Source organism: Solenopsis invicta, chromosome 9 (genome assembly GCF_016802725.1).
Source record: "Solenopsis invicta isolate M01_SB chromosome 9, UNIL_Sinv_3.0, whole genome shotgun sequence".
NCBI lineage: Eukaryota > Metazoa > Arthropoda > Insecta > Hymenoptera > Formicidae > Solenopsis > Solenopsis invicta.
The window spans coordinates 7,694,629-7,713,655 of record NC_052672.1 but is presented as its reverse complement, the minus strand read 5'-3'; the positions used below and the strand labels follow the sequence as shown (position 1 = coordinate 7,713,655).

The following is a 19,027-nucleotide window of genomic DNA, read 5'->3' as shown; positions in this document are numbered from 1 at the left end:
GACTTCCGTTATTCTTTAGCCGTGGCGTATTGTTGCGTCACAGGCTTATTTTTGTCGGCCGTAGCGATATATATATTGTTTTGAGTAGTGCACTCTATCAGTTATATTAGATTCCACGACGTACACAGTGACGCATACGCAGTTCCTCCGCCCGCGATTCCTATAGCGCTACGTAACCAAACTTGCAAGCTGTCAGTGATAAGTCGCGAACGATATGTAACGATAGCTTGCCTTTTCCACGAATAAAAACTAGTTATCTACAGTGAAAACAGAACGGTGAAGTGTAGAGAGAACGGAAGTTGTATCACACAGGGAGATTGACAATAAATGAAGCGTGAATTATATAGAAGAAAATTGTCGAATGCATATCACTTATTTTCAATATAATACTGATTTGTACGCAAATGAGCTTTGAAAATTGTAGCTTGTTTCAGGTACGTATTACCACATATTTAAGCTTTCACCAGTAACAAGGTAATTTATTATAAACCTTTCTATAACATGCTGCGAAAAGTATGATGTAAGCAACATTGGATAAATCATACCGTCTTGGAAGTATCGAATTTATGAATGAAAACAATTAAAAATATAAAATTAATGAAAGAAATCATTAATTGATACTTATTTTATTTATAATTTGTCGACATAAAGGATTAAATATGTTATAACTAATAAACAATAATAGAATGGTAGCGATATCGAAATAAAACTGGCTTGAATTTATTTTTTCAATGGATACATTTTTATTCTCATATGAAGTATAAGTTTTACTATTATCAATTATCAGTTTTTCATTAATATTATTGTATTAGTCTACCATTAATATTCCTTGTAATTACAATTTACAGATACAATTTAGGAAACTTGATAGAATTTATAAAAATATCGATTTAATCTTTACAATATAATTGCAAATGTATATATACATTGAATGTAAAATATTCTATAATAAATCTTCCTTTATGAAAATATAAAAGAATTAAATTTCATGATTACGTTATTAATCGCTACATAAATTGATCAAAAATTAACATCAGTTGTGCTTCATTTTTTAGAATGTTGTTAGCACACACAAAACAAAATATAGGCTGTTAAAATTTTTCTTGTATTACTCATTTCTCATATTTTCTTCATATTTTCGTCACTAAATGTTTCTTGTATTAAGTAAAAAATATAAAATATTAATGAGGTGCGATTTATGCTACCGGTACGCATTCAGCAACTTTCTCCTATATTTCATTATAATACATGAATAGAAATTATTTTGGAATGTTTTTATATGTAGATTACACTTATACGGCGAGCGCTTCTTTCTAACTTATACAACATGCGCATTATTTATTTTAATCAACAGAGCGAGAAAGTTTTTTTGAATCGGCAGATGTAAAGCTGCATGCGCCATGCATAAACAGACGGCGGATATGAAAAATATTTGTACAAATATCTAGGATACAGCATACGTACATGCTCGGTGCGCGTCTCGAGCTGCCATTTTTCATTTATGTATTCGCGCTTAATTGCACAATTAATTGACGCGATCTTTAATAACTCACCTTTCCGCGATATAAGATACGTTAATACGTTGGAACGTAAGAATCCTCGCGGCGAAATTGAATTGTGAAAACTGCATTAAACGATGGAGAGCCGTGCAAGGATCCATTCCCGCCACTTCCGAGCGTAATACTTAAATGGAACTGAATCTTAAATTTAATCGAGTACAGCGTTTCCACTTGGACGCTAAGTGGAACTGCAAGTTGCGCTTAATTTGTTAATAGAAGCACGACAGCCGAGCACGGACGGAAAAATGTTTAGAAATGTCATTCGAGGTAATTGATACGACGACGCCCGTTTCGAATCGAATTTGCAGTCCTCAAGGCGACTCCGCGGGGGAATTAAAAGTTCAATCGATATCATTCTCGGCAGGCGAGCGTACAAAGCTTATTCTCCATTCGTTCTTCGTCGATAATCAATTTTTATTTACGATAAATCGGACTGAGTCTGCCGTCCAACGAAGGAATTACAACTTTTGTTAAAAGGTAAATATTACTCGCTGGTAAAAGAGAGCATTTAATGAAGCGGTTGAATGTAATCGAGATTAATGAGCTGTTCAAACCAAAATTAGATCATCTCTCAAATCGCTTTTCAAATACTGTAGGGACGTAATAAGGCCTGCATGAAAATTTGAAAAAGGTACGTCCGGACAAATAGATCTGGTAGCTCCTCTCTGATTTCCTTTCTCTTTTTCCTGGCGCTCGGTTCGTTTACCTCGTTGGTCAAATTACGCGACGGCAAACCCGCACGGTGGATCCGAAATGGGAAACTGTTTCCGGGCCCGCCAAAAGAGGGAACGATGAAGTGAGCGAGAGAAGAGAGAAAGCAGGAATCAGCGAGAGATAGTCGTTTTAAGATGGCAACCGCCTCAATTGCGAGAATTAACCTCTAACGAGAAATCTCAACTTCACCGAAGCAAACTGGGAAAGAGGCGTTTTCTTAAGGAGGATCGAGTTGACGGAAAGTTTTTCGCTTTGCGTACAATTTTCGCGAGGGTGACGAGCGCGAAAACGCAGAAGAGTTCGTAGTGCTTTACAACGTTCGTCTTCACGATGATGAAACAATATGTATGGATTGCTTATAATGTTGCGAAGATACGTAATATTTGTACAACTTGTATTTTATATTCGCAGATTTTTCAAAAATTTGAAACGGTCAATATTTTCAAAATGATTCTGTGATTTTTATTCTTTATAAAAATCCATTGGATAATCCATTTTTCCATTTTTCTTGCAAATCAAATCATAGAGCGATACTGGCGTACCACTTTATTTTTGGGTAATATTTTTTAAACAAAAGCGAAAGATAAAACTTTGCAAACGCGAAAACAGACTGGAAAGTGTCTTCTATCAAATGGTATAGCAGTTTTTATAATACTGTTTTGTATTTTGTAATAATTAATGTTTTCGCAACATAACGTATGTAAAAAGAGCGTCTAAAAAGTTTGGCCCCAAAACTGGCACGTTAGACAGTAATAGCAGAATTCAGAACCGGCTCTGTATAGAGTAGACGTTAACTATAAAATAAATTAATAAACTAAGTAATAAAATATATTTTTATGTATTAAATAAACAAGTTTATAAAATTAAAAGCTAGAATTCAACCCTTTCACTTTATACATTTTTTTGGCTTTTTATTAGTGAATCGCATTCGGCGCTATTTTTTCTACCTTAAAGTACTAAAGAAAATGTGAAAAAATTCATCAAATTGTATCAACATTGTAGTTACAGATTTCGTACTTATTGTCCATTTTCACGGAGAAGTTTACACGGCGATTTTGTTTCAAACTGCATTACGAGAAAAATATGAAAAAGAAAAATGTAAATAAAACAGTTTTAGAAAGTTACAAACGTATAAAACGATCTAATATTATCAATAACATACTCACTATTGTTTAAACTATGCATTTTGCGGAAGAATATCGTGCAAATTTTAATCTCACTAATTCTTTTAGCAGATTGTATGTAGAAAGAAAGCCATGAATGTACGAACTATTTTTATCTCTTTAATTAAACAGATCATGTTTTTATCAGTATTAATTACAGTACAATGTTTAGTTTCCAAGAAATAAAGGAGTGCCGCTTTAGACGTTAAGGAAGGTTGTACCAGTATTGGTGATTTTCTCTTTATATAATAAATATTCCACCCAAAGATAAAAAATATATAACAACCTTTCTATACTTTAGAATTTACTCGTTAAAGAATTGAATTTTTCATGAAAATACGACTGTCGTACTAATTTTCTCTGTTCCAATAGCTACGAGTGTTACCAGTAGCGCGATGGTGTTCTTTAAGATTAGCTCACCACTATTGGGCCTCACCACTTTGCCCCCGGGATAACTATGCGATAATGTACAAGCGCATGGAAATCTCGGCACGAAATTAGTTTGTACGCGGAAAATTTATCACAGCCACCCCCATCGCGCGCGTATCGCAGTATAATGTAAATATTATCGTAAGCTCGCGCGGTCGTTACACAGCTCGTTTGCAGTAAGAAACTACGAAGGCGCGAAGAACGTGGCGAGACAGCCGTCCATTCGCCCCGATCTTCATTCGAGCGGCGAAAATCCTCGTCGCTTTAAATATTCGTCAGCACGCTAATGGACAGGGTATTATCCTTCCTCGCGTTCACTCGCACCACCCTTTCCTCGCGCATTTTTTTTTCTTTTTTTTTTAGCATTCCTCGATTCGTCGCAGAGTTGTCGATACACGAGTTGCCGAGCGAATATAATCGTTCGCGTAATATTCTTACGCAATAATTTAAAGAGTCGCGAGGTGTCTCAAAGCGCTCAATTTGAAAGATATTGTCACTATCGCTTCGTTATTTGTTACATAAACTGTAGTATATTAATTGCAATAACGAATTCGAATACAATTTTTTTTTTTTTTATATCGAGGAGAGAATTCATCGGGGACAGCACGCGCAAAAGCTTGCACAGCTTGCAGCCGACAGTCTCTCGTTTACTAGATAAAATTGTGTGTGTGTACGTTCAAGGGGATATCTCGTAATTCCCTTCTCCGTGGGCAATGTTAACGAGACTTTCTGTCACGCGAAGGTTGCCGTCCATGCTGTGCCACGAGGACAATTATCACGAAACAAAAGCGCGCACTCATCCCTCTCGCTCTCTCTCTCTCTCTCTCTTGACGATGGCCTTTACCGCGACCATGAAAGATAATCGAGTTAATCGTCCTACCCGACCCGTCCCCACACCTTCACCTGTCGCGACATCTCCTCCGATATCGAAAAATCTGACAAACATCCGACGGCGACGAAGTCGAAACTTTCGCCGCCGATGAAAATCGAACGAAAAATCACGCACGCTTTTATCATAATTGATTTTTAGAAAATCTGTTTTTAAATGGAACCTCACGAGTCGAAGTGCAGCGAATAGCGGTAGACTGCAACTGCGCAAAGCCCTTGCAAAGGAAAAATCATTTCCCTGTGCAAAAGATTGTTTGATTAAGCTCATCTGTTTTAATTTCCGATCCTCGAAAAGGTACCGTACAGTTAATTTATACAGCTGTTCACACCGTGTGTACTTGAGACAGTGCACCGTTCCTAACGCGAGGATCAAATGCACGTTTACATTTTTTTTTTTTTAAGAGACCGGCAAACAATGCAGATGTGCACAATTGTTTGCGAAATGACATTTCGCGGAATCTCTGCGCATGAAGACAAACAGCTCCAAACGGTTCCCGCTCGCGTTCACAGTGCGCGAGCACTCGTGGAATAAATATGCTAGAGACGAGAGACTACGGGCGCTGTGCAGAGAGAGAGTTTCATTGACGATATTTGGGTATCTAGGAGTAAGCGTCGCGCAGCAGCGAGAGGATTAAGTAACACGATTAGGGATCAAGCGTATCTCCCGTGGCGCGCCCGCGTGACTTAACTCGAATCGCGCGTCTCGAATTCGCGAGAGACGCATTTTTCGCGGAAAATTGATCCGCTCGAGTAAAGGGGCGAGTTACGTCGAGGAAGTTATACCGAAAGCCTATCGATTCCGTCATGGCGAAACCAGAGAGAAAGAGAACGAAAAAGGGAAAGGGAGAGAAAGAGAGAGAGAGAGAGAGAGAGAGAGAGAGAGAGAGAGAGAGAGAATAAGGGGAAGGGGGTAGCATCGAATATTCGAAAAATGCTCGTCTGCGGATACGTTCGACGCGAGAGAGAAGGGCTGCTGCTGCTGCTGCTGCTGCTGCTGGGCGATCTACAGGGTGAAGAGGAGTATGCGCGTGGGTGTGTACGTGTGTGGATTGACGGTGGAGTGGGTCAACGGCCGGAAAGCACAAAACCGATGCTGGAAATAATGCACACCCCGTCGTCGCGCCGCTCCGCTCCGCGCCGCACCGCGCCGCGCCGCGCGCGGAAAAATCGCAACATGGCTGTCGCGTCACATGCACTTTTCGCTCTTCTTTTTTGCACGCCGACGATTCCCCGGACGATTGATTGACGGATCATACCAGTCGGCGCACGTGTTCCATCGTTATCGTGTAATATTCCGGCCGCCGCGCTCGCGGCTCGGCTCGGCCCGGCTCGACCCTGCGCGACGCGGCGCGGCGTGGCGCGGCACGGCCGCTCTCGTGCGTCACACGCAAATTCCGCGGGGAAGCTTCGACGGAGACATTCGAAAAATTGACAGTCCGACCGGTGGCTGTTGATCGCTTAATCCGGTTTTCCGCGCGTGGAAGCAACGCGTCTTTCGTAAGTGCGAAAATCTCGATCGATTTTCGACGCGCAAACTGCTCTCGAGAACTCGCGATTCCTCGTTTACGTTATAAATTGCTGGAACATGCAAGAAGCCACGTTTGCGTAAAAAAAGGTTGGAAAACATACACCTGCAACGTTTTTCCCCATCTATTAACTCGAGATATTCTAAAATTCAATACGAATAAAAGAGTCTCGCAAAATATCGAATTCTGATTTTAATGAAACTTTGTGTACATACAGCTTATATAAACTGAATTTAGAAAACGTCATCAATATCAATAAATTTAATAGTCGTGGTTATATAAAACACTTTTAAGGGGTGAAATTGTCTTTTATTATTAAAGCGGTTTTTAGCTTTTTTATTTGTTCTATCTCAAAAAATATTTAGGTATAAAAAAGTTTTGCACAAAATATTTTGTAGTAAAATTATCTCTATTTGTTCACGTCTATATTTAAAAAAAAATTATTATTTTTAAAAAGTGTTTCAAAAATTTAATAAATTAAATTGAAAATTAATAAATAAAAATATTATTGACGTGGATACATAGAGGTAATTCTATTATGAAATTTTTGTATAAAACTTTTTATTATATCTTGGATATTTTTGGAGCTATAACGAAAAAAGTTGAAAATTGCTTTACCAATAAACGATGGTTTCACCCAATAATAGCATTTTATATCATAACTGATATTTTTTAAATTTATCTATTTATGTAAGCTATATGTACATAAAGTTTCATTAAGGATATATGAATCATGTGTCAAAACATTACTAAAAATATAAAAATTTTATAGAATATTCTAGTATTACGTTTGAATATCTTGTGTTAAAATTGTGCACTGGTTTAAAAGTTATTTAATTTTTTGTTTCCTTTTGACTCTTATGTAAAATCGCGCTTTGCAGTACTTTTTTGCAAACTTGATGGGGAAGTAGCGTAAATCAAAATTTTTACGTATATATACTAATGAGTAATAAAACTCTAATAAATATTTGTACAAAAATTCATTTAGATCCACTCACTCGTTCAAAAGTATTTATTTAAAATAGCAGCAAAATATAATGATTTTTGCCGAAAATATCCTTATAAATCAAATTTTTCATTGTTTTTTTTGTGTAAGTTGTAACTGTAGTTTTAGGGCCAAAATTCGAGCATTTGCGATCAAAATTTTTTTCCATTGATTATGGAAGAAAGAATAAACCTAGAGAAGGTTTCAATTCTTACATTTCAATAATTTTTAGCTCGTTTTGTATAATCAAAACATCTTTAAAATCAAAATTTGACACTTTGCGGGGTTCTCTTGTAAAATGATAGAGCATGGGTCTTTTTTCATTTTATTCGTTTACATGTTAAATATGACGCAGTCCTTGATGCAGCTTGTCGAGCCAAGTTATCATTGGAAATCGGGATACGCGTTTCCTACTTGGCGTCTCGGCGGAAGGCGTCACCGAACGGACAAAAACATTTATCCGCGGTAGATTTCACCGAAGCGAAGCAGCAGCAGCCAGTCCGATGGGCTTCCAACGCCTCATTGTGATTCCGCGAACGTTTGATACCGCATTATCTTCTCTTTGTATGCCTCGGCGACGTCTGCGTTTTCCCGTCTGCCTTTGACAGTCATCTTGATCATCTTTTTCTGGATTCTCTCGCTTCTTCTCTTTCCTCCCGTGCACGCGTCACCGGTAAGCGGCTGAGGCGTCTTTTCAGCGGGACTTTTCCGCGATTTAGCAACGCGAAAAGGTGGAAACGGTCGGAAACCGTCGGAGAAAGTGCGAGCGAGTAAAAGGCGGAGGTTCTCGGCGGAGGGGAAGAGGGATCGATCTCGGCGATCCAATAAAAAGTAATGGTTCGAAAAGCCCGGGGCTCGGGCGGGAAGTCACCCTGACACCTTTTAAGCCCCGCGAACGAACGGGTTCGTCGTCGCTCGTTCCTCTCGCCTTTCCGGCGTGCGCGCGGACCCTCTTAGCGTAAACTCGATGCGACGGCACGTTCAGTCGCGCGCGACGCGAAAATTAAGCGGCGTTTGGGCGAAATTTCCACGGATGAAAAATTAACAGCGAGAGGTGCCGCGATAACCTTGCGTAACTCGTTGATCGAATGTCGGAAGTATCGCTTTCTTCGGAATGGAGGAGGTGCAAATATGAGATTGAATGAACTGAGCAGTAGGAAAATTCATACTCTTTGAGAATAAAAATTGTGAGATATAAAATACAATCTTTCAGTTTTTAAATTACTTTGCGACTTTTATTTCATATTTGAGAAGCGAAGGAAGATTTATTGTTTGAAAAAATTCATTTTGCCACATCTTAATTTCTAATCATTATAATTAACATTTTAATTGACTTGTTTCTTTAACTCCATGTGTTATTTTTAATTATATATATATTCCCGAGGTAATTGCCAAAATTAAAATTCATGGTTGAACGTGCGATTCGAGATCCGAAGTAAAGATGATCTCGCCTTTAAATGAATATGATATCATGCAAGACGATCCCAAGAGGCGTCTCGCGTATCTGCGGATCTGATTTTTTTCACGCATTGAAACCCGAAAGGATTTCTTCAGCCTCCTTGTCTTCTCTATCCTCTTTACATTTCCCCGTCGAAGACTAGAGCCCGCGGAGGTCACCCATTATCACTGAAAAGATAATTAAAAAGCCAGGCTCGTAGGAGAGATATTAAAATGTCGGTGAGAATGAGAGAGCGAGAGGGGAAGGGGAGGAGGGGAGTAAGGCCCTTATCAACTAACCGTTATCGCTCGACGACCGTGTTGAGGCCGACTCTTTGCTCCACTCATTTCTCTCTCATGTCGCTTCTGATTTCCTGCCTCTTTCAAGCTGGTCTCTTCTCTTTTCGCAGTCGGCATGCACTTGGTGTTGCATCAATTCCCTCGCAAGTAGCCACTCTGGTTGCACCTCACGTTTTAATTATATTGCCATTTTATTTTCCCTCTTTTTCAAATTTTCTCGCGTCGCGGCGTCGTACAGAGGATCCGTAACGCGGTGTCGGAGAAAAAAAAAACAGCGGAGATTTACGCTAGCTAGCACGCGTTATTATCTCCGCCTCACCTAACGCGATTGGTTGAATTGCCTTAAACAGACCGGAAGTACGCTTCACACGTCTCATCGTCCAGCAGAAATCGCGCGCGTACAAAGAGCACTCGTCAGATATTTGTACCAGACCGCATATACAGAGTGACCGAAAAATCGCCCGCAGTATTTCTGAAAGTGATTCGGGACCTAATTAGAAGGAAAAAGAGCTACATGCGTCCGGAAATAAATCGCTTCCGAGTTATAGCCACTTTTGTATTAAAGACTTGTTATTTATTTTTATAATCATACTTGTAATACTCATAATTTAATTTCATAATTTTTTAATAAAAAATAATTTTATTTCAGACTATTTTTAGCGTTGCTCAGAATGCACTACATACATAGTTAAAAAAATAAAAAGGAGTAATAAAAAATTGTTTAAAGAGAGATACTAAGCGAACTACGATGCCTCCATGTGATGCATCCTGGATGATGCCAAAATAGTCCAAAATAAAGTTATTTATGTTAAAATGCTATGAAATAAATTATGATTATTGATTATGAAAAACAATTTACAATTTTTTTAACATAATAGTAGTTAAGAAAAGAGTTGCCAAATGCGTACGCTTAAGCTCTTTTTTATTCTATTTTGCATTTGGTGCTGTTTTGGATGCAATCAAAGTTCAAAATTGTAGTTTGATGTTTCAATCATCTGTTATATTACATTCTGTAAACTTTCAATAATAACAAATTAATTTGTTATAAGCTTTTCTGTAATATGCTGCGAAAGATTGATTTAAATTGTGTATACAATGAATGTAAATATTCTACAACAAATCTTTTTTTTATGAAAATATAACAGTTAAAAATAAAATTGCATAATTACATTATTATCAGCTATGTAAGTTGACGAAAAATTTACATTAAATACACTTGATTTTCTAAAATGTTAATGCCATGCACAAAATAAAATAAAACTTGTTAAATTTTTGTTTATATTACTTGTTTCTCGTTTACTTTTTATTTTACTTTTTACTCCATATAAGCAATAAATATTGCTTATGTGGAGTAAAAATGTAAAATATTGAAAAAGTACGTTTTAGGAGACCGGCACCCATTCATCAACTTTTCTCTATATAACTCGGAAACGATTTATTTCCAGACCTATTGCTATGTTTATATAGCTTTTTTTCTCTTTTTGGGGGGTCCCGAATTATTTTCTGAAGTACTGCGAACGATTTTCCAGAAACCCTGTAGAATGACAGATACGATACTTATTTCTAGAGAATAAGCATAAATTGTGCAACGTGCATATCATTAGCATGATACTTAAATAAATCAAGATCCTTCTCGTATACTTAAAAGGAGTCGCCAGCTAAAAAGATCAGGAAATGCTGATTAAGACGAAAGGGTGGACCGTGAGACGAGAGAAAGAGAGAGAGAGTCGGGGTGACAAAAACCGGCGGGGAAAGAACCCGGTTGTGACGTCACGCGGCACCACTCGACATCTTATTTCCTACGTGTCCCCCGCTATGATACGACGGGTAATCTACAAAGGGAAAACGAGCCCCGGCGAGCCCTTTCCTTCTTTCAGGAAAGCGCAGAGCTGTCCAGAAGGTCCAGGAACACGCGCGTTACCGAGGTGTCACGTTACGACGATTGCTCGTGATAAGGGGCCGCGGAGTCACGCCGCTTGATTCGCTCGCAAGGGTTCGATTAACGTCGCGGACTGCCCGATAATTGCCTCGCCCACGTGTGCCGATATTTCGAGCGCATTTCACATCGAAGTGCCGTCCGTGGAAAATGCCCGATTGATTAATGATATTATTTCTGAGTGGATAGAGGAGGCACACGAGAAGTACGATCGAGGTCGCGCCGGAAGAATTTTTCTAAATATCCGCGACACGCGTTTACGTCGTTTAGCTTCACGTTTCATTCCGTACCGATTAACAAAGCAGTCAATAAAGAAAGGGAAATGAGAGCTTGATAGGAATTCCGTGCGTTTTCCACGCGATTATCTCCGACAAATCGCTGCATGCATCGACCGCATCGATGCGTGAAACCCAACGCGCGCGTACCCGAACGACGACGATTAGCGTTGTCACCGTTCGTGGGACGCGCCGGATGCATTAATATTCTTGAAGGAATAGTGACGTTTCCCCCGTGTAGGCAGCGTTCCACTTTATTCAGGTGATAGTGACGGATTAGTTTTGCAGTGGTCCGGCTATATTAATTCTCTCGCGCGTAATATCGTGACACGCAGGATCCAATTAGTCGAGGTTACCCGGGCGATTTTTTTCCTTCTCTTTCTCTCTTTTTTTTTATGTCGTAATTGCACATTTGCCATGCGAACGCATTTGTTTGTCAAACGAGTCGAATTCCGTAAAACGCTTTCCGGTCCGGACTGGAGAAAAAGAACGTTCGACGTGAAATAAATGGACTTTCCGTGCGTGTGTGTTTTTCGTTAAAACAAAAATGTGAATTGCGTACGGGGCGGCATGCAATACGCTAAACGAAATTAACTCGAATATCATTTTTCTACCGTGGCCATAAAGCGTGCTCTGTCGCTAAATAAAACGGACAAAATCGACGAAACGTATTATAATTCACATAAATTCGTGTAATTTTAATGGCCGAGCTATTGCGCCAGCTTTTCCGCCACCTTAAACATTCCATGAAATGTTGAATGTAATTATCTACTTTCCCTTCATTTTTTATATTATTTTTATATTACGCTGTATAATTATACAAGTGTACGTACATTTTCTCTTCGCACATCGCCTCTTTATTACTTCTGCACGTATTCTCCGTTTTGCTCAATTGGCAGCAATTAATAGTTTGCGAGTATCAAGATTTATATTGATAAATAATACAGAATAAATCTGCATACGTAACGAGTGCTGTTAATTATCTGCAGCGCGTAAAAAGAGTAAAATTTAAATATTTTATGAGCCACATGACTCGTACGGTGTATATAAACCGCTCAAGGTCTTCGGTATCATTGGCGGTGCTCTATCGGTGTAATGACATGTTGGCTGCGCCTTTCACACCGGCACGACCGTTCATTTAGAAACCAATGGAAAGATTGGGCGCAATTGTCTCGTCCTGTATCGAGTCGCATACGATGCTACTGACCCTACGGTGGCATTAATTCTCGTCTTGTGTCGCAATCGATTCTTTACGAGGATCGTTTACAGCGGAAATACGAATATTGCTATTCATCGCGTCGCTTTGTGCATCCAAAAATCCTAATTACTGTTACAAAAAAAGAGAGGCAAAATGTTTTTTTATAGAAATATACTGTCTCCCTTTTCTCTCTCTTTACGCGTCGAATTTACATATTTGCATTTGACAGTTTCCTGCCTCTGTCAGTCTTTTTTTTTTTTAAACTTGACAATATTATACGTTAACGGGAATTTTGATACCGACTAAAATCGTTTAAATCGCAAGGACTGCCCGAATTAACTATTATCATTAAACTCTTGTGCTCAATTTGTTACAACGAATGTCATATGCCCGCACCTGGCCGCAAAAATGGAAATTATTCAACTGGTATTAAAATCGCCGTTCTCCATTACGGTCATTTAAACCAGTATATTTATCTGTCACTATAAATGGCGTGCTACCAATTCCATTAGCGAAATTGTGATATCGGCTTTTCATGACCGGAAATATGTAGCGCCAATTTTTAGTAGATAGAGGACAAATCGACTCGAAATTCGAACCAAAGGGCGTTTAATCGGGAAAGAGACAACTGTCCCTGTATTATCGCAGTTGGAAGTAACATTCGGATATAATGAAAAGATAGCAATATTTCGCCGGAATTAAAATTTCGCAACGGCGCGGCGGCCGATGGAAATATTTCGACCGATTTAGAGATCGAGAAATTACGAAGTATTTCACACCGGCATTAAATTGTGACTTACCGCGCCATTTCTCACACTTCTTTTATATTAATATCGCGGATCTAGCTGGGCTCCCGCTCCTGTCGTTCCCGCGGGGCGTCATTTTTCCCAATGTAGATAGGCGTTTCCGAAAAATAAGATGACGCCGCGCGCGCGAAACTTGTTTCGCGGAATATACATATATCGCGCGAAAATATCGACGCGCAACATCGGCGAACAACAAAATCAACATTTTCACCTCCGAGCTATCGCTCGCTGGAGCTATCGCGCCATTTTCCGTCGCCCGATCGCAACTTCTCGCGCCTCACAGAGCCGATATTCGCGACGAAGCGTCGCAAATTAGGCGGAGCATAGTCGCGAAAAATTACCATACAAATGGCGCAGACTACCCATCGAAACTCGTTGGACACGCGATGGCATCCATCGTCGCGCGATATTGCCGCCGTGCATCGCGAAAGTTTGATCCACTTCGGTCGCGACGCTCGTCGCGGAAGCGTTACTTTCTTTCACTCGGGGAGAGAGGGAAGGAGAGGGTTGCGGAGATGGTTGCAAATATATGGCGTTTACAAGTCGTCTTCGTTCGAACGTTCCGAGCGTTTCTCGAATACATATTGCCTGCTGGCGGTAGCAGCGCAATTAACATCACTCGGGGCTCAAACCCTCCCTTCCAACCGGTGGCGCGGGGAGTGAAGACGACGGGGGAGGTTCGGGAGAGAGAGTAATAGTTTTCCCAGTCAGCCGTTCTCTAACCCTCCCCCGCCGCTTCCACGTCCCCCACCTTTTCCCCGGTGTTCCTCTCCCTGTGCCCTGTTTTTCGACGGTCGTCTTGCTCTAGCTCGTATATATTTATCTCTATCCATCTTGGCGAAGTCGGTCTACATATTTTGCTGAAAGCGGTTAAAATGAGCAATCTCTCCCTCCGTAAAATTCAGGCAATAAGAAATGGGGGGGAATTGAATTCTAGCTTCGGTTTTTGGAAAATTCTCACCGGCAAATCTCGAAAACGTATTAATACAAAAAAAGACTCTATTAGAAATAACATTTGCAGTATCTAAAAGAAACAGGACGCTAGAGATACTCTAGGAACGATTGTGCTATTAACATTTGTTGCTGAGAATTTTGATATGAAAAATGTGCGAAAAAAAAAAGAAATTGCACTTCTCGCTTGCATTTTTCAAGCCGTATCTTCTCGTGATTCGGATCCTCTCTTGTCGCTCTACCATAATACGCCTACTTTTACATAATATGCCACACCGCTCCTTTTGACACTCATAAACCTGCCTTACTGTCGTCGCGTAGTTGTCTTGCCGACTCCTGCTGTTTCCTCCTTTTTTTTCCCCCCCAGTCTTTCTTCTTGTCTACTTCGAGTCGTATCTTCTCATTTATTTTCTCCGGAGTCCTATCTCCCTTTTTTTCCCCAGTATTCTCCATTCTCTCGCTTTGCATCCCTTAGATCGTAACTTCTCTTTCGCTTTCCACGGGTCTCTTTTTCCTTCTCTCTCTCTCGGTCCACCCCATGTATCGTAGCTCTTCATTCACCCCTCGTTGCTTCTCCTCTCCTTTGCTCTTTCGCTTTAACCTTCTGTCCGCCGCTGATCCGCTCTCTTTCCTCTCGATGGTCGTCATGGTAACCACTTCCGTCTCTGTCTATTTCCGTCTTCGTCTGTCGCGGCCACTCCATCTTCATGTCCATCCGTTCCGAAAACATTGACTTTACCATGGCATGGTTGTCGCATGATCGGTGATCCAAGGACGACTAAGGATCTGCAAGAGTCTTTCCACGTGGTTACCGAGGTGCAGAAAAAATTTTCGAGAAAGAAATGCGAAAGGAAAAACGTCAGGTAGAAGTATCGTTTACCAGTAACGGCTCGCTGTAGCCCAGATTTGCATTTATATTACAGAAGACACGAGAAAGTAACAACGACAAAATCGAGATTGTGAAAGCCTCGGAACTATCTCTTCCGCTTCTTATGCAATTTAGAAGAAAAAAGTCCTTCAATTAGTACGATATATACATATATGTACGTACAAAAAACGTTAGTATATTAAAATTTTAATAAGCTTAATTTAAATCGTAGCACAAAATCGTTAATCGGATATATTTTTATACTTTCCCCTCTTATGCAAATGTGATAAATAGACGCGAGAGCTTCCGTTTTCGAGATGTTGTGAAGGTGTAGCGCGAAGCTAAATAATAATTGCCAGCCATTGCCTCGGGAAGAGAGAAAGACAATGCCGAGTAATTTTGTATGAGTTTCCCCGTGGAGAATGAGAGTCGCTGCGACGACAACGGTAGGAGATATTCTCGATAGAACTTTGATCCTTATCGTGCAACTTTGATGTAGACAATCGCGCTTTGAAATGCCTCGTTAGCCGTCCCGTATATCGATGTCGCGAGTCGAGGTACTCGTACTGACGGTTTGCCAGGATCTTTCTCGCATAATACCCGAGTCCTCGGGTAAACTACGTCGTAGAGCAGCAGCCAGATATCTCAAAGCTAAATTTTCCAACGAGCTCGTAGCGAGGAGCTTACCGCATTTAACGGCCACTTATTTCGCGGTCGCATCCGTGTACTACACGTTGTCGCACATATGACGTTATCATACTCATGAAAATATAGAATTATAAACGTTCATGGAAAGAGTGAGAGAGGGGGAGAGAGTGTGTGCATGTGTACGTGTGTGTAATCGCACTAAAAAGCTTTAATTGACGGTTTTCAAGCTTAAACCGTGATAATTCTGTAGTATCCAACGTGGAGACTTTAAGCCGCGGTTTACATTCTCCCTGAGCAAGTTCGACCGCGAGTTTATTAAGAAAGACAATCTCCTTGGGTTCCGTGTTCAGCTATTCTCAAAGCGATGTAAGGCGATTTTTCATCGAAACCCCGACTTTTCTTCGTTCCTCATTATGATTCCGTCGCGCAAACCGCCGTTCTCACTTTGTCACTGTCTAATAAAGCTTTTTGCTTTCTTGGCAGATTCACGGCGGCGCCGTGGTCTTAAGTAAACTTGACCCGAACCGTCCGTTAATGGATTCGGGAACACTCTCGGGTCCATTCGAGTATGCAAAGCGATGAGAGCGAGGAGAGAGGAGCAGGAAGGGAGTAAACAGAACCATTCTAGCGATAGCGAAACCATTGGTCGACTTTAAACGATCAGATACACTTTGGTTAATGAGATTATTTGACGCCATCGAAGTCACTGCATTCCCTCTTCTCGCCAACGAACTCTCCGGGAGAAGTTTCGGTCCATCGGAAATTTTCGCGCACTTTCGAACTGTACGAACGGTAAAGGGGTGTCCACTTCTGGGACTTGGAAACTGAAATACTTTTCACTTCTACTTTTGTAACAATTGGCGTACGCTTAAACATCGACTATCAAATGTTGAATTGTAAAATAATGGACTAGCTTATCGTTGATCATGATTTGTAGTGGATTGTAGGCTTGAAATGTATTGATGTTCATGCTTATTGCGTTTCTACTTCTCATACTCTCTGTTTTCTCGTAACATTCGACGTTTGATCTAAGGGATTAGATCAAAGACGAGACTAATCTGGGATTATTAAAAATTTTTGAAGTGTATCGTTTATAATTGCTCATGGATAATATAGAAAACTATTGACACATTTGATAGTACGAGAGAAAAATTACACTGATAGAAAAAATGATTGTAATTATCCATCATAATTTACCTATTATAATAGTTATTTACGGATATCAATTATATATTTATAGTTATTTTAACCACAAGAAGAATTAGTTATTATCACTACTTAAGGGAATGTTAAAAATTATCACTACATATCACTATAATTGTGATTGCATTTACTGTAGAAATGTTTATTTTATTTTTGGCATCTACACCTTGATATTTTACAATATTATTATAATTAAAGTTATCATAATTTACAATACAGTCTTTTCATAATAGGATTATAAGCATAAAATTACTATTAATAACATTATAGCAGTAATAACTGTAGAAATGGTACTCTTAACCACAATTATTTTACCATGCAGTGCGTATTAAAAATATAAGCGTATAAAATTGTACTTTCATCATATATTATTATAACACATATTTATGTAGTTATAATAATAATTCTACCTATTAAAAATAATAATTATTATCATACGAGTTCCGAGGTAAATCGGATCAATTTTTTTTCAAAGGTAAAAAAGTAATTAAAAACTAATTTTGTTATTAATTAAATTTTTAATCTTTACATCTTTGCTTTGAGTTTTCTGTAATAAAATAATACATTAACATATTTCTTATTACACATTAACGAAAAAATAAAAAAAAGGGAATTGTTCGATTCACCTCAATATTGCAAACTCACAAAGTTGGGATCGTGATATAAGCGCACTTACGATCTTTGTGCTTGTATCATTGACTGACACTGAATCACACGTAGTACAAAATCTATTGTTATTATTTATTGTTTCCGCTGCAGCGGAAATAAACATTAGCATGATAAAACAGATCCTATGAAATAAAAAACTAATGATAACTATCTCAAAATTTTTAATAATTTGATTCATCCTGTGATCCGATTCGCTTCGGTTTGTCATATTGTAATAATACTACATTTTTAAATAGAAAATGATACACTATACCTGTCTCAATTTTTCTCTATTTTTTGGGTGGGCTTTGTAGCTACAACAATGCTGGCGCTTTACCTTTTTGTGTCCCCGTATATTTTCTCATATTTCTACGTCATACTCAAATGTAATTTCGGAAATAAACAATAAATTAAATTAAATTCCAGACATGTCAAAAACTTTTAACGATCTCAGACGACTCTTGTCTTAGAAACAAGTATCGCGCGAGAAAACAGTTGTGAAATGAGGAGTTGGAAGATCAATCATCGTGAATATCGATATATTTCAATTTCAAATCCAAACTACAAATTCTGCATAGTACTGGATAAGCACTCGATTGATAAACAAACACCGATCGACAAAATTGTCGATGAAAAACGAATTATCCTGCGATTATTGTCGCATTTGACTGGAATTTATGAGTTTCTCGAGTTCCGCTGCATGTATATATATCCGCATTGCGATAGCTGAACGGAAGCACGCGAGTCACGTATTAATTGGTAAATTAAAGGAAACTTTGCCGCTATAACGAAGTTGCCTGTCCCGGTGGTGTTGCCGGCTGTTTATCAATTTTAATTAAGCCATTCTCTTACGTAAGTGATTTCGCGCTTTCCTGCACGCGTCAGCGCGCAGACTACTGCGAGAAGCCGGTATTATTCTTAAGTACCGCACCGGTGAAACGTTAACTACGGGCTCGCCAGTTAATTCTTTCCACGAGAGGCACTTCTTTTGACTTTGCGCCACTACTGGTATTACTGCCATTAGCCGTACTGCTTACGGCGCGGTATCATTAATTACATTTTCAGTGAGGATGCCGCTGTTGCACACAGCGAGCAGTATAAATAAAAATGATGTAACGGCTTGACACAGTTTTCAGTCAAAGGCACTTTGCGCCGACCCAGATCCTTCACAACAATCGATTCATATTGTCCCCTCGGTATTTCTAACTTAATTCTATTACGAAACACATTCTGTTAGCGAAAAGATTTTAACACCGTATAAAAAGAACTTTCGATTACAAAATACAATCTCGCGTCATAAGTTCTATTGATCTTGGTCTTTTCTAATTTTGTTTTATTTCTTCTTTCAGTTGATGTTTCCAATGAGGTGAACATAAAAGGTTCAAAGAGACGTGGGATCAGTTATCAAGATGGAAGTTGCGTCTTGCTGGTATGTAAATAATTTATTTCTGCATAAAAATTCATTGAAGAAACTATGACAAGCCGACCGACTC

The 19,027-nt window shown here is 39.3% G+C and overlaps 1 protein-coding gene across 2 annotated transcripts in view; it reads left to right on the top strand.

The window, feature by feature from the left end:
* LOC105202176 overlaps positions 1-19,027 on the top strand; it is a 102,118-nt gene that overhangs the window by 57,560 nt on the left and 25,531 nt on the right. For both annotated transcript variants that reach the window (XM_026138199.2, XM_039453247.1), the window contains one exon: positions 18,884-18,963. In XM_026138199.2, the coding sequence (XP_025993984.2) occupies positions 18,884-18,963 (80 nt within the window). The remainder of the gene's footprint in view (positions 1-18,883; positions 18,964-19,027) is intronic.